Genomic DNA, 16,245 nt, shown 5'->3' on the forward strand with positions numbered 1-16,245 from the left:
TGTGTGCGTGCGTGCATGCGTGCAGTCATGGAAATAGAGAGAGGACTGTAAGAAGGAGGAAGAGAGTTGAATAGGAGAAGGGAACTAGAGAGGATATTGGGATATATGTGTCATGGTAGCAGAAAGGGACCATTTGGAGGAAGAAGGGGACATGAAGAAGGGAAGAGGGAGGCCAGGGAAGGAAGTGGGTAAAGGACACTAGGAACAAAGTATATAGATATAAGAAAATGTCACAATGAAACCCATTTCTGTGAACATTCACCAAAAAAAGATTTTTTTAAAAAAATCTATACAGGCAAACAAAACCAAACCAAAGGTGAGAGAGGAGAGGAGAGAACAGGAAAGCAGTTGAGTTTGGCAGCCTGGATGGCCATGATCTCCCCGTCACCCTGTACGAAGGCGGGAACCCAGAACTGTGCCCTGGGGACTCACATGAGTTCTCGGACCATGTCTCGGGTGATGAGCTGGATTGTCTCTGGCTTGTGGTCCAAGCCCAGAGCAGTGAGAGTTTTCCGGACAGCGTGTTTATCGCGGAGCACCACGATAGGGCTGTCACTCTTGCCCTGGGGTGGAGGCTATGAGATCAGAAAGGAAGACTTAGAAGCTGGCCAGTCCACTTCCCCCAGATCCATCCCTATCCTCAGGCAGGCGTAGCCTCCCTGGGGCTTCCACCCCATCCAGCCATGGGGGAATGGAGGGGTGTGGGGGAAGGGGGCTGGCTCTGGTATAGAGTGCTGAACACCAAGAATGGCTAGGGCATTGTAGTGCCTTTTATTCTCAGGCAAGCATTCCTCCTGAGGATGCCAGAGACTGTGCCAAGAGGTGGGGAGGAGAGGAGGTGACAGTGTATATCCATCCCTATGTTAAAACCGTTGGGAATAAAAATTAAAAATTTGGTGTGTACAGGCCGAGCTCCAGGAGTCCAGTCAGAGAGAAGGAAGTGGGATTCTATGAGCAAGGAGCATTAAGGTCTTGATGGGGAAACCTACAGAGACAACCAAACCAAACTAGTGGGAACTCACGAACTTTAAACCAACAGCTGTGGAGCCTGCATGGAACTGGACTAGGCCCTCTACAAATGCAAGACAGTTGTATAGCTTGGTCTGTTTAAGGGGCCCCCTGGCAGTAGGATCAGAATCCATCCTTGGCACATGAGCTGGCTTTTTGGAGCCCATTACCTATAGTGGGACACCTCGCAAAGCCTTGAGGCAGGGGGTGGGGCTTGAACCTGCCTCTACTGAATATACCAGGCTCTGCTGACTCCCCATGGAAGGCCTTACCTTTTTGTAGGTGAGAATGGGGGCGAGGGGGGGGAGAAGGCTGGAGGGGTGGGAGGAGGGAAGAGGGGGTCTGTGATTGGTATGTAAAATGAATAAAAAAATTTCTTAATAAAAAAATTGGTGTGTAGGTTATCTCTTCGTGAACATTTCTGGTCTTATGAAATTCTTCGAACACACTGTAAGTTTGAAGCAATACATGTTACAGATTAATTTACCCTTTAGTATTAGTAATTTTTAATCCTTTCTAAAGATTAATGGTCAAAAAAAGCCATATTGAGGGAGTTAAGCATAGCTAGGTAGCCTAAAAGGAACCTGCCTTTAAAATCTAAAAGTGGTTGGGCCAAGCCTAGTGGCACACACCTTTGATCCCAGCAAATGGGAGGCAGAGGCAGGAGGACAGCTAGTTTGAAGCCAGCCTAGGCTACACAGGAAGACTCTTAGCAAAAAAAGGAAAAAAAAAAATGTGGTTAAGGAGGTCACTGAGGATTTAGCAAAATGAACACAGATTAGGCCTGTGGTATTTTTTAGATTTTTCCAACTGTGAAAGAGTTATCAAGAAAACGCAATCACCCATTTCAGGGGATTTCTAGGCACAGGAAAATGTTGGTGCCATAAATGCAGAAACTGACACCTGCCTGGTGACTGGGGGTTGGGGGGTTGGGGGGGGTGGCTTTGACTGGTTCACTGGGCACCGTCCCCTGAACACTGCTGCCACCTGCCGTTCATCTCTGCTTCCGGAGGGCATGACTGAGTCAGGCCACAGGCCACTTCTGCCCCCTACCGCCAACTTCCTGGACTCTCATCTACCCATGAGGCCAAAGACCTTGGGCCAGGACAGGACTTATCCCGGAGCACTTGGCCATTTCCCACCCTCCTTTTTGACTAGAAAATTCCATAAGGACCTTTCTCCTCAGAAAGAGTCTCTCGGTGTAATTGTAAAATCGCATCCTTTTGACTCTTGACTTCACCCGTGGGGGAAACATGCAGAGTGGGAGATTTTCCGAGGGGCCCTCTTCCACGCACAGTGAAAGACCAATGAGGAGCAGCGACAGACACCAGCTCTCTACTCCCAGCCCACCCACGCTTCCAAAAGTGTCACCTCTTTCTCCTCTCTGCTCTTTCTCTCTCTCCCTCCCTCCCTCCCTCCCTGTCTGACTCTCCAAGTCTCACTCTTTCCCCACCCCACCCCACCCCCTTCTCATCGACCATCACAGGCACCAAAATGTGTTCCAAACAACTCTCTGCCTCTCCTTTTCTGCACTCCGGGGATTGTCATTGTCCCAGTCTGGGTCAGTCTTGCTCCCCCAAGCTAAGTGACTGTATTAGTCCAGCGCCTGGAAGTTTGAAAAGGGGGAGGCTGTTTGTGCTGTTTTGTACTTTTCAGGGGTGAGGAACCAGGCACCCCTGTTTTAGAACACACTAGATGTTGGAGCTGTACAGCAGCTATACAGCTAGGGTCTAGGCACTTCCCCTTTTTCCATGGCATGAAGTCTCAGTGATGTGACAAGTACAAGCTTCATCCTAAGCAACGCTGGTCTAGGCCACTGCTGTCCAGGAGTGGCTACCTATGGGGGGCTGGGGCAGGGTGTCTGCTGTGGTGGTATTGTGTTCCCCAAAATATTGTGTACTCTAATAAATTTATCTGGGGTCAGAGAACAGACAGCCACTAGATACAAAGGCTAGAAAATGGTGGCACTCACACCTTTAATCCTAGCATTCCAGAGATAGAAATCCGTCTGGATCTCTGTGAGTTCAAGGCCACATTGGAAATAGCCAAGCATGGTGACACACGCCTTTAATCCCAGAAAGCCAGCCTTTAATCCCAGGGAGTGGTGGTAGAAAGCAAAAAGATATATAAGGCGTGAGGACCAGAAACTAGAAGCATTTGGCTGGTTAAGCATTTGGCTGGTTAAGCATGTGGCTGGTTAAGCATTCAGGCTTTTGAGCAGTAATTCAGCTGAGACCCATTCTGGATGAGGACTCAGAGGCCTCCAGTCTGAGGAGACAAGACCAGCTGAGGATCCGGCGAGGTGAGATAGCTGTGGCTTGTTCTGTCTCTCTGATCTACCAGCATGGACCCCAATAACTCGCCTCGGTTTTGATTTTATTAATAAGAACTTTTAAGAATTCCTGCTACAGTCTGCAGATGATTAGTTACCTTGACACCTCCAAAAAGGCTCTCATCTACCTCAGAGTTCATGGCTTTGGTCCGATAGCGGGTCCTGTTCCGTGACCTGTTGGAAGCAGTGGAAGCGGAGCTCGAGGCATCCCCTGTGCTTAGCGGCTGCAGGAAGAGACAGAAGGGATCGGACATCGGTACCCAGTGACATCTAGACCACAGGCTGCAAACATTTCTCTGGCTTATGCTGAAAGCTAGAGGGTGACCCTGTGGGAAAAACCTCTTGCACAAAGTGTCTGTGTGGGCCCTGGAATGTAGGGCCACAGCATCCCCGTGGGGAGGGATCTCTTGACGAGACGTATTAGCTCTACAAGAGACTGTTTCTGTAGTCTTGGGAGCTGATAAAGCCAAGTCAGTCACAAGGTACCGATGCAAGAATGGAGGAAAGGATGGCTTAGAGGAACAGAGTAACACTGCACCCCATCGCCTGCCCAGTTGTGGGTTCCCACAAGAATGGCCCCGGGAGGCCTCTGTGCCTGAGAATACAGTGTCCTCTTCACCACCCATCTTCTCAGCCCCGCTCTAGAGCCCCCTTCACTGAGGACATACCGCAAAAGGAAATAAAGATTGTAGAAACTCATCTGGGCCACAGCTCAGCATGTGACGGATGACCAACTTCAGGTAGTGTATGAACAATGATAACCAGCTCCAATCAGACAAAATAACCCAAGTGTAATACCCACAATACTATTTCCTGTGCCAATGGCTTCTGATCGCTTCCAATGTTTGGCAGATCCTCCCTCTAATGACGGTGAGAGACAAGGCTCATTCCCAACAACAAAAGCTGAAAACATCATGTCTTTGCCTTCCCAGTCAAGCAGGGGATCTAAGCTGGGCCAATAAGATGCCCCCGACCTGACGGCGACTGGGGAACCGGTGATGTAAGACACAGAACAAGAGGAGCCTTTCTGACATGGATGGCAAGAGCTGCCACACTCAGCATCTGGGGCAACACTGATAAGGATACCCACCCGCATGCAAAGCCAGCAGCACCGGGGCGCATGCGCCAGATCAGTGCTCGGTTTGGAGTTTGGCCTCGGTTACAGCTGAAGAGGCACCCTCTGTTCCTATTTTCCAAACCTAGCTTCCCTGCTGGTGCAAAAAATCAGTGGGCTTTCCTAAATCCTCTCAGGGTGTTCCACCCTACTGAAATAAGAGTTCTGGTTCTGCTGCTTACCGCCGAGAACCCAGCTAATCACAACCTCCCGTCCCAGCGGTCAGTTCAGCGGCAGCTTGGCCCAGAGAGTAGATATCTACGTCCAGGAAGCCGCTTCCGCAAGGGCTTTTGGATAACGGTAGCCTTAATCTAAAGCTGATTCATACATTGCTTTGGAGGAGCCCACGCCCGCCCGTCTCGACAGAGCTCTGTAAGCCGAGATAGCTCGGGGAAATGGTCTAGACACATTGGGTCCCTCCAAGTCTGGACATCAGCAGCCACCGGGGGATGGAGTAAAGAGAGACGTGGACCTCGCATTCCAGGCCACTGAACACTGAACAGTGTTTTACAAGCTCTCGGTGATCTGCCGTGACCAACCAGACTTCCTTCCAGCCCCTGTAGTGCCTATGTGAGGTTTTTACACTTAACTGGGCAATGATTCTCCAGCTGGCTCTTTACCAAACAATGAGAACTGCTGGGTGTGCCTTCCCCTCGCTGCCTGGCACAGCCAGCCTAGGCTTACAGACGGAGCCTCCTTTACATCTTCAGACAGCCCCAAGACAGCAGAGCAGACAAGTCTGGATTTATTAAAAGGTAAATATGGCAGCCCCCAATGACGTCTATAAAAGCAGCCTCGGATGGGTTGTTAAATGGCGGCGATGAGCAAAGGCTCCCCTTTCCGCTGGAAATAGAATAAGAGGAAAGGAACCGAAATTTCAGTAGATAGCATTGAGGCTAAGCATGGCAGGGGGGTGGAGGGGTGAGGTGGGAAGATAACAAAGGGCAGAGTTTGAGTTCTCTACATGATTAAGGAAAAAGTGCAGGGCCTGGCACACAGTAGGAACCCAGCTTACGTATGATACAAAACAAGGAATGAAATTAAACAAAGTGACCTTGCAAGGAGTCTAGACCAGACTGAGATGAGTGTCTCTGAGCAATGAATGTCTGACTCCAAGTCACTCCGCCGTTCCACGTTTTCCAGATCACGTACGCGGTCTGCACCGAGGATAATAATGTATATGGAAGGGCTTCAGAGTACAGATGGAAAGCATTATTATTGTTTTCGCATCTGTTTTCCTGTTTCTTTTCAAGGGCTCCTGTGTGTGGCATTGTGCAGCAGACTACAGGTCCCTCGAGGCGGAGACTGTCTTCTCTTTCCTGTGTCCTTGGTACCCAGGTTGGAGGAAGTCACCACAGGAAACAATCCCCTGCCTGAACCGAGAAGTCGGAACAGAGGGAGGAAAGCAAATGACCACAGAAAAACAGCCTCTGAGCAGACCAGGGGGAAGCGATGAGCACTAGTGTTGGGTATCTAAGAAAACCTCACTGGAGAACTGCTGACTGTGAAAGCCACAAACCCTACCCCAGGGCTAGAATAACCAATTTTGCCAAGAGTAACAAGAAGAACTAGGGAGGTCACTGTGTAAACACACTAGAAAGAAAGAAAAAAAAAATGAAGAACCAAGCAGAAATGGAAAGTCGGATCCCTCTGGATCAGAGGCAGTAGCCAAGTGGTCCTCTTAGGAGGTAAAGGGCTGGATTTATTTCTTGCGTGACCAAATAAATATCCTCACGATGCTGCTAGGCAGCAGCTGCCTGCCCCTGCTTGGAAGGAGACCGTGTTGGAAGGAAAAGCGGCTTTCTCCAGCTTACCGACAGCTGAGGAGGCAGGGACAATAAGGAAGACAAAGATTGATCAGGGACCGATAAACATGCAAGCCCCGCATTAATATGCTTATCTTGGTGACCCAGCTGCCCCCTTCTCTTTATACGCCGTCTCATTCCAGGAGCATGAGAGTCTGTGCCAAACAAGGTTACTCTAACAGAGATGCTGAGGCCGAAAGATGAAGTCAAATGGGTAGAGACGAAATAGGGAAATCTCCCTAATATACAAAGTTTTTAAGAAAACATGTCATTTTTCAGTAGAAGAGGGAGGAGGATGTGAAGGGAATGGGGGGTGTGTATGTGTGTGTGTGTGTGAAATGACTAAAATTCATTACATAACTGTATAAAACTGTCAAAAAATTTTTTGAAGAAAAAATATATTCTAACAAATATATAAATGCTCCTGTAGAAATGCTGATAGAGAGGGCTGGCTTAATTGCAAAATGCGTATTGCACAAAAGCGTGAGGACCTGAGTTTGGATCTCTGGCACTCACATAAAAGCTGAGCACAGCAGCGCACATCCACGATTCTTACCCCCCACCCCCCACCCCCTGCCACCCCACATTTCAGGTGAATATTACCATCTGAAGCTGTTCCTTATATTAACTTTATGCAACGAATAGATAACCATGTTATGACCAAGAAACAATAAAATAATAACAATAACAGTAAACTCTTTCTAGTTGAAAACAAAGTATAACTACGGGGCTGGTACCTGACTCTGAGGGCAGGAGAGTGCAGCCCCTAAAAAACGAACTCAATTCTCTTTATCTAGATGGCAGGAGCTAGGGCATTTGGCTTAAATACAACAATGCTAGCAGGGACTGGAATAGATCGGTGGTGGCGTTTCCCTGACATACGTCCAACACCTGTCAATCGAACAAAGACAAAGGCATGTCCGTTCTCGGATGCCCTTCCTACTCTGAGATCTAGTTCCTCTTACACACAGAGTCAACACAGGCTGACAAAGTCGTACTTCAGATTTTTGGCCTGGTGTACTTCCTTTTCCATAGACTTGGCTACTAAGAAAGGAGGGATTCCCGCACACCAGGCCCCTTGCCTTCCACTCCAAGGGACCCAGCTGGTTGTCCTCTTTCTAAATGGACCAGATTGCCTGTCTGTGGCGGATCGCCTAAACATTACAGCAGAGTTGGTACGGAGGCTCCTGCCCCTCCCTCTAGAGGATGCTATTAATCATTTTCTTGAAGTGATTTAATAGCCTGTCTATGATCCTCCCCGCCACCACCTCTTCTCATGCCTCCATGCTCTCAAAAAAGCTTGTGAGAAGCCCTATAGGCACACACACACACACACACACACACACACACACACATACACGCACACGCACACATGCACACAGACATGCACATCTGGCTTGCTGAGGATTACTTAAACCCACTATCTTTCCAACATGTCTATATACCCATTCCTATACAAGGGATTTTATAAGGGTCGAATGATTTAGCCAGACCCTTGTCCTGAGTGGTCTTTGGGTGGAAATCTCTGGGCTTGGGATCTATGCAGCCCACAAATCTAGCTAGTCCAGTTGCAACTTGCTGATTCACGAGTGCTTGGGAAAAGGATGCTTTTGAAACAGAAGAGATGAGCTGACATCTAGCACTTGTCCTTAGATACCAGGCATGGTGCCAAGTCGACACACACACACACACACACACACACACACACACACACACACTGCTGTGTTGAGGGGAGACAATCAAAGTGTACAACCGGAAGGGATTCCCATCACTACACTTCAAGCTGGGAACTTGAAGACTTACTTCTTTCATAATTAACCAGCTTCTTCTGAAATCCACTAAACCCCACAAAAGCAAGGCAGCCTCTGAGCCTAAAGTGTGTCCACAAATACAACCCAATTACCCCCTTTAGCCTCCCAGCTCGCCAGACATTCTAAGTAAGTTCCAGTAACTGTATGCTCCAACACCTGTCCACAGCCTCCCCTAACCTCTCAGAACCAACACACTCAGGTCCAGGCTTTCATGGCTCCTACCAGGTCTTGCTGATTTTCTCAGTCTATGACCATGGCAGTCCACCCCAGCTCAAGGAATCTCAGGACTGTCCGACTTACCCCAATCGTTCCCTGGGACTTTGTAAACCTGAGATCCTCCTCATTCATTCGTTCATTCATCCATCCATCCATCCATCCATCCATCCATCCATCCATCCATCCATCCATTCATTCACAAATGCTTATGGCATGCCCACTGAATGATCCTAAGTCACCCCCACACAAGTGAGAACCGAGAGTTCTTCTGGAACATTAGGTGCTTTTCCCACGATCACCCTGCTGGTTAACTGCATAGCGGGTCGTCAACCCCATCATCTGGCCTTCTTACTGGTGCTTTTCTCCACATCACATCCCACAACCCAAGATGACCCAGCCCAATGGGATGGGAAAAGGTGCAGCACATCCCATCCCCCATTCAACCCTACCCGAGGTTGCCAATCAGTACTAAGTCTTTTGAATCCGCCTCTGGACTTCCTTTACTGCGTTTCCACAGTGGTCCGGTCCTCACTCCCATAACTTCCTGTCCTCCCCAGCCTCTCAGAGAAAAGCCCATTTTGCCCCCTCAGAGCCCCAAGCCACTTCAGGACTCAGGAGCTATAGCTACCCAGAGCCTCACCATCTCTGCCACGGCTTCGGCTGCAAGCGCCTCCACTGGCTCCGCGGGAGATGACGCGTTACCATAGCAACCAAGAACTGCGCCGTCCTCGCTTTAGCCCCGCCCCATGCCCCGCCCCTCCCAGTTCCTGGGGCAGTCACAAGGTAGTTTAGAAGCAGGAACCCTTCCCTCAAGCTTTTCCCGCCCTACAGAGGAGCAGGAACAAGGCTCTTGAAGGCTGAGCCCCTTGGATATGCCCCTGACGTCCACTTTGGCTTTGACTTAATTTAAGTCAGGCTCAAACTTGAAAAGGCCTACTTTCCATGGGCCCAGGAGGGCTCCACTATCAAGGAGCCCAGGAGCCAGGCCCCAGTCGCGGTTTTCCCTCACAGACCCTTCCACCCACCCTAGGTTACCATGGTTACTGCTACGGGTTTCCAGGAGGAGCCAAACCAAACCTGATGAGAGTTCAGGCTGCAGAGAAGCAGGCAGCATTAAACCAAACAAATTTCACAGTAGGAGGGAGTCTGACTAGACCAAAGAGCGAGCTAGCCCCGAAGACGTGTGTATGTAGTCTCACAAGCTGTAGCTCTGAGATGTGGGGGAGTTCATTGAAAAGACAGGGAATCTGAGCCAGGAAGTTCAAAAATCAGCCTGGGCAGCATAGCAAGCTCCATCTCAATGAATAAGTAAATAAACGAAAAATATAAGTCCTACCTAAATGACGTCAAAATCCACGGCTCCAGCTTAGGGGAACCTGCCCTTCACCTACTGTAAATGTTTTCTGGAGCTTTAAGATTCACCCAGTTTGGCCTTGGTCCCCCATGCCTCCCCGTCTGCAGGGCAGAACTGAGCAGACCTGGGATCCTGCACGCCCCACTCCTCACAAAATCTCCCACCAACCAGGTGAAGCTTTTTTGGATTTTCTTTTCCTTTCTTTCTTTCTCAGAGGTGTATTGCTATTGCTATTGCTGCTGCTGCTGCTCCTGCTCCCGCTGCTGCTGCTTAATCCAGAAAGCTAGAGTTCATTCCCCAGATTCCTCCACTCTTATCTCCTTTGGAATCCAATTCCTAACCACACCTCTCGGAGGTAAGTATTAGCCCCGTAACCAAAGATGGAGAAGTGAGGCCAAGAGAGGCAACGGCAAAACAAGACACGTGTGCTTTTCACAACTCAGGCTGCCGTGCTACCGGAAAGGGGTAAGGCAGGGAGGAATGGCTGACAGAATGCACTGCAGGGAAATCACTCCCCAGTGTCTGAATGTAGCTCACAGCGCCTTGCTCCAGGGCCTGCTGCTCGCATGAGGCACCCTAAGGCTCATAGCAAAGCCCTGAGCAATATGTCTGCTTCGTCACGTATTTGTGCGACCTAAGTTGATTTAAAGAAACATTTACTCTGGGTCGAGTGACACATACTGGTGTGGTTTCCATCACTTGCATGTACAGTTAAGATTCTTAAGAATAGGAAAGCTTCCTGGAACGCTCATCCCACCAGGCTACTAAGTCAACTCACTGGACTTCCAGGCAGCAACTTTATCAGCCATATTCTCCATATGGCTGTGCCGTGATGCCTGATGGCTAAAGGATTCGAAAAGGGAGGGAAAACAAGGTTGGGAATGAACAAAGCCAGAAGCCAGTCTGTGGAAAAAATATTCCTCTAGCCATCAATGCCGTAAAGCTCTAAGTGGGCATGGGAAGCTGGATCATTGGATAAAAACGTGTGCCACTCAAGCCTGAAGACCAGAGTTCAGATCCAGAAAACCCACATAGCTGCCTGATGGGTATGGCGGGTATGACAGTCCCAAATCCCAGGAAGCAGAGATGGGGTCCCAGAGCAATCTGGCTTCCTAGGTTAACAGAATCAGCAAGCTCTGGGTATAAGTGAGAGCTTTTGCTTCAATATATAAGGTGGAGAGCAACTGAGGAGGACACCCAACACCAGCCTCCAGGCTCTGCATGCATGCACACTCATGCAATGTATCTGAACACATATGCAAGCACACATACACACATGCTTGCACACCATGCGTACACCACATACAAGTAAGACTAGGACAAAGTGTTAAGTGGAGATTCCATCTGCATTCATGCTTAGCAAACACTGAAGTTCTCTGTGTCCGGAAAGAGACACAGCGATGGAACATACATAGTTATATGTACATCGTATGGTTCATCAGAGAAAAGCTGCCCCAGGGCGCCCAAACTGGTTGGCTACTTGCATTTCTCCTTCGCTGATACTTTCTCTTTGCATTTCTTTATTACAGTCCCTGAAAGGCAAGTCACCCGAATTTTCCTAAGCACAATGATGCAGTCTTCTCATTTTAAAGCTATCCAGGTCCTGTGTTTTAGTTTTCCACTGCCGCTATAACAAATCACCGCGAATTTAGGAGCTTAAATAAACACGAATTTATTACAGTTTAGGGGTCTGATGTGGGTTTCACTGGGCTAAAATTAAAGTGTCAGCGGGGATGCGTTCTTCCTAGAGGTCCCGGCATTTCTAAGGCTGCCCCTTTTCCTTGGCTCATGAACCCTTCCACTATCCACAAAGGCAGCACTGTTGACTGTCTCTGGCAGTTCTGCAATAGTTACATCCCCCTCTGCTGGGAAATGTTCTCTGATATTTTTCAGGACTCTGTGCACCCAGAAGAGTGAAGGTCACCCCTCACCTCAGGCTCCCTGACTTAATCATTTCTGATAAAACCACTTTTGCCACGTAAGGTGAGTATTCACAAGTTCTGGAGATGAAGAGGTGGACGTTCGGGCAGTGTGCTGGAAGGGTGTGCTTCATGCAGCCTACCACACTATGAAGCATAACAAGGGTATTTTAAGGGCTCTGTGACATATTTTCTTCTCAATTTTTTGAACACTTTTCTTATTTATTATTTTTATGTACATGTATATAATGATAATTGTTGGTGCATCACATGCCTGCAGTACCCCTTGGGGGCCAGAAGATGGCGTTGGATCCCCCTGGAATTGGAGTTACAGAGAGTTAGGATGTGCCCTGTGGGTGCTGGGAATCAAACCTGGGTCCTCAGGAAGAGCAGTCAGTGCTCCTAACCACAGATCCATACCCTGCACTATATTTTCAAAGATTTGAAGAACAAAATAAAATTTATTGAAAATGCTAAAACAGGGACTATGCTGCTTTGAAGTCCATTTTAATGTATTTATGATTTTATTTGGAGCTTCTTTTTATTGAAAATATTTTTTCCATACAATATATTCTGATCACAGTTTCCCCTCCCTTCTCTCCTCCCAGATCTTTTCCACTTCCTGAACCAACCTTCCAATGCCACACCTTTCTCTCTCTCTTTAGAAAACAAATGAATAAAATAAATAAATAAATAAAACAAAAAAGGAAGAAAGAAAAAGCATGAGAAACATATACACATGCAGATACACACACACACACCAAATAAATAAATAAGTACAAACACAAAAAATCACCCTGGCAATAGTGGCACATGCTTTTATTCCCAGCACTCAGGAGGCAGAGGTAGGCACAGGCAGACCTCTGTGAGTTTGAGGCCATCCTCAAAGGGAGTTCCAGAACAGCCAGGATTGTTACACAGAGAAACCCTGTTTCAAAACAAAACAACAAAAAATCAGAAACCATAATATACAAGCAAAAGACCAGTGAGGTAAAATGTCCAAACAAAGCAATATGAGACAAAAAAAAAAAAAATGCCATTGAGTTCATTTTGTGATGGCCATCTACTGCTGGGCATGGGGCCTGGCCTTACTAGTGGCCTGTATACCCAGTGAGACTCCGCTGGGGAAACTAATGGTTCCTTTATGAGTGGTTGTCAACTGGAGATAGCTTCTTGGTTAGGGATGGGAACTCATGTCCACTTCCTCCATTTGGCCTGGACCTGTGCAGGCCCTGTGTTGACTGCCTTCATGGGTTTGTGTGTGCGTCAGTCCTGTTGTGTCTGGAAGACGGTTTCCTCAGTGTGAGTTCATAGGTGCGTCAGTCCCGCTGTGTCTGGAAGACACTGCTCCTTGGTATCATCCATCACCTCTGACCCTTACAGTCTTTCAACCTCCTCTTCTGCATAGTTCCCTGTGCCCTAAGGGGAAGGGGCTGATGAGGCTATTCCATTTTGGACTGCTATTTTTGTTTATTTATATACTTGCCACACACACACACACACACACACACACACACACACACGTAGGGGCGTGGGTGGGGTGGGGTGGTGTAATTCTCCCGTCTCTGCCTTCCATCTCCATGTAAGAGTGCCATGAATACCAATGGGGGCTACGACATCCAGGGATCAAACTCAGGTCGGTCCAGCTTTTACAGCACATACTTTTACCCACTGAGCAATCTCCTTAAACTGAGGACCAAACTCAGGGCCTCAGGCATCCCAGGAAAGTGTTCTACCACTGACCTAAATCCCAGATGCCTATTTTTGGAAATGTCAATCATGCAAGTCAAATTTAAAAGATTTCTGATTTGGATATATATGGGCAATATATTTCCTTCTTATGACTTTAAGTGTATGTGTTAAAAGACATTAAATTAACTTCAAATGGACAGCTCACGAAACAAATAGAAGAAAAAAAAAAGCCATGAAATCAGTAGGAATTACTTTGGAATTGAGGAGCAAATTAAAACAATTTTTAAATTGTACCACAAGAAAGGTAATTCTAAAAGAGGAACAGATGAAATTTGAAGGAATAAGAAGACTAAATTTAGGGTGTGTAGTAATCCACTTAACAAGACGAAGAAAATGGCACAAACATTGGGAGAATGTTAAATTCCTTGTTGATTTAATATAAAGCATTGGCAATGATAGCGAATGCATGAAACCCATATTAGCACAGCAAGAGGCGGACCAGCCACAATCTGATTAATGAGAGTCATCAATTCAAAGAACACTTAAGATGAATTACTGAACAATGCACTGAAATCCTACAACTCCTACAAGAAAGAAATTTAGTACAAATTTCCCCAAATTTGACAACAACAATAACATCCGACATGGTTTTGCCTACAACAAACGATGAAGTGGAACATCCTAATCTATCAATAATAATAAAAATGTTGATCAATCCACATCCCAGGAAAGACTGGGTTGTCTTACCCAGGTTATAATGATCAAGTGAAGAGACTGAGGAGTGGGGAGTGAAAGGCCCTTCACAAAGCATATCACTCCCCTTGGGGTGGAGATTTTTGTGACATTTTCCACAATGCCTAAAGCTTATAATTATTCTAGCTTTGTTTATTATTCCAAGTGTTTGTTTCTGTATCTAATTTTGGATTAATAACTTCGTATTGCTTATCTCAACTGGATCTTCCAAAACTACATAAGCTTCAGGCCTCACAAAACCAAGTACTCTTTTTTTCTTTTCTTTTCTTTCTCAGCAAAACTTGGCTCAAAAGCATAGCAGTATCGACCCTTATCGAGTAAGGCTTCACGTGATTGCCTCCCTCCCCCAACCCACTCATCCCCTCAATACCCTTTTCTGTCTTCTTCCAGCTATTTCTACGTTTACATCTTTGGAGTCCTTTCCCTTCTATCCCTCCCACCCACCCCCCAACACCCCCCTAAGCAATCCTTTCTTCACTCTCCTCTGCTCATGTCCTCACTGTCCAGCAAGCCCAGTGGTGAGAGCGGTGAGGAGGGTCAAAAAGCTAAGGAGCTAGAAGAAGAGGGAGGGTACCGCTGCCCTGCTCAACCCTGACCCCGCCTCCTGCTGCCTAACCCTTCCTCCCAGGGCACCACTCCCAGGGAAGTCCCAGAATAAGGCCTAGGTCGCCAGCCAGGGGTCAGGATCCAGGAGAAGCGTGGAGGCCAGGGGCTGGAGCACACAGCCTGCCAGTTCTGGTTTGGACTTGGCCCTGGAACAGCCGTCTCATCCCTTGGAGCCTTGAAGGGTGCCTGGCCAGTCACCCTGCTGGCCCTTGAGATGCTCCCCACACTGGCTGAGGCAGGAGACATAGGAAGTTTGACTCTAAGATGAAGAAGCATAGTTAGCTGGAGGAGCCTGGGAGACATGGCCCAGCAGAGCTATTCAAATAAAGTCTGGCTTCTCACTTAAGCGTATCTCCTGTCTAAGAGCAATGGGAAGGGAGACTGATTCTCTGCTACTCCTTGTCTTCCCCTTCCTCTGGCCCCTCTGAAATGAAGTGGGGAGCCTGGCCTCCCCGCACTAGCATGACACACTCTAAAGCTAGGTAAGAAAGGAAATGGGATGGGGTAGCTGGGCATGGGCAGAGAATGTGAAGGGACTCCGCATTCCTGTAGAGGGGTTTGTGTTCCTTGCATATGGCTCTCTGGCATTGTCTTTCTGAACTTCTATACTCAGACCTGGGAGTTCTTGAGTCCAGGAGTCCCCTCCATTCCCTGGGCCTGTCCCATCCCTTTCGACAGCCTTTGCTTCCATTTTAGGGGTATCCATTTTTCTCCCCAGTAAAGCTCTTTCTTCTAAGTCTGGTTCCCAGCCAAAATTCCATTTTGGAGGGCCAGAAGGAGCTCCCCCATGCTGTGTCCCCTGGGAGAACAGAATGGAAAAGGACAGCAATGACTTGAGAGTCTCCCAAGGCTTGACCCTGGCCTGGGCCTGTTTTCCTCCTGGGAAAGAATAATAGCCCCCACCCCGGGGAGGAGGGGAGGTATGAAGATAAGACCATGCTCAAAATCAGTCTGCAGTATTTTCTTCCCCCCAGCCATGCGGGGGGTGGGGGGTGGGGAGGGGGGGCTCGTGTCCTTAGTGTAGTACAAACATCAGGACCCAGGAATGGATCTTACCCTCTCTACTAAGCTGCATGAAGCCTGAGAGCTGCGTCACCATCCCCTTTCCCGGAACACTTAAATTCTCCAAACCACCCTAAATTCTTTTGAAATCAAAGTAAGGCTCAAAACATAAATAAATGCTTAAACGCGCATGAATTACTTTACTTAAATTGCTAACTGCTTTCCATCTGTCTGCAAAACTCCCTTTCTCTTTCCTGTTCTTAACGACCGCCCAAGAGACCCAGCCGAGGCAGGGAGAGAGGAGAGCCTGAAACTCACGCAGGAAGCAATCTGGAACCAAACAGAGAGAACAGAAGAGCATAGGCCTGTGGGGGCAGGGATGTCAGTGTCGGGGGTGGAAGTAGGGACCACTGGGGGTCCTTGGGGCTGGAGACTTTGGGTCTAGAGAAGAGAGAGAGAGGGGAGCAGACGCCAGAGGGGAGGATGAAAGAAGAGTCGAGACATCAGAGTCAGGACAGAGACAGAGACCCTTGTTAGTTACCACCACCCTCCCCTACATCACCATTTGGCGGGTACCTCCCAGGCCACAGAGAAAGACATTAATTAAACTGTGCCCCTACCCACCCCTCCCTG

The 16,245-nt window shown here is 48.0% G+C and overlaps 1 protein-coding gene and 1 long non-coding RNA gene across 3 annotated transcripts in view; one reads left to right on the forward strand and one right to left on the reverse strand.

The window, feature by feature from the left end:
* Cfap45 (cilia and flagella associated protein 45) overlaps window positions 1-16,245 on the reverse strand; it is a 34,248-nt gene that overhangs the window by 16,882 nt on the left and 1,121 nt on the right. Inside the window, exons 1-3 of one of the 2 annotated variants that reach the window (XM_028865562.2) lie at window positions 8,927-9,003; window positions 3,439-3,564; window positions 433-575 (exon numbers count right to left, since the gene is read on the reverse strand). In XM_028865562.2, coding sequence (XP_028721395.1) covers window positions 433-575; window positions 3,439-3,564; window positions 8,927-8,929 — 272 coding nt within the window. In that variant the 5' untranslated portion in view covers window positions 8,930-9,003. Of the gene's footprint in view, window positions 1-432; window positions 576-3,438; window positions 3,565-8,926; window positions 9,004-16,245 lie in introns of those variants that run through there. The other variant, XM_037211218.1, reaches the window with a different exon arrangement.
* LOC119089153 lies at window positions 3,874-6,362 on the forward strand. Its single transcript, XR_005093001.1, has 2 exons — window positions 3,874-5,209; window positions 5,708-6,362. It is a non-coding gene; the product is annotated as an uncharacterized LOC119089153 (long non-coding RNA).

Source organism: Peromyscus leucopus, chromosome 15 (assembly GCF_004664715.2).
Source record: "Peromyscus leucopus breed LL Stock chromosome 15, UCI_PerLeu_2.1, whole genome shotgun sequence".
NCBI lineage: Eukaryota > Metazoa > Chordata > Mammalia > Rodentia > Cricetidae > Peromyscus > Peromyscus leucopus.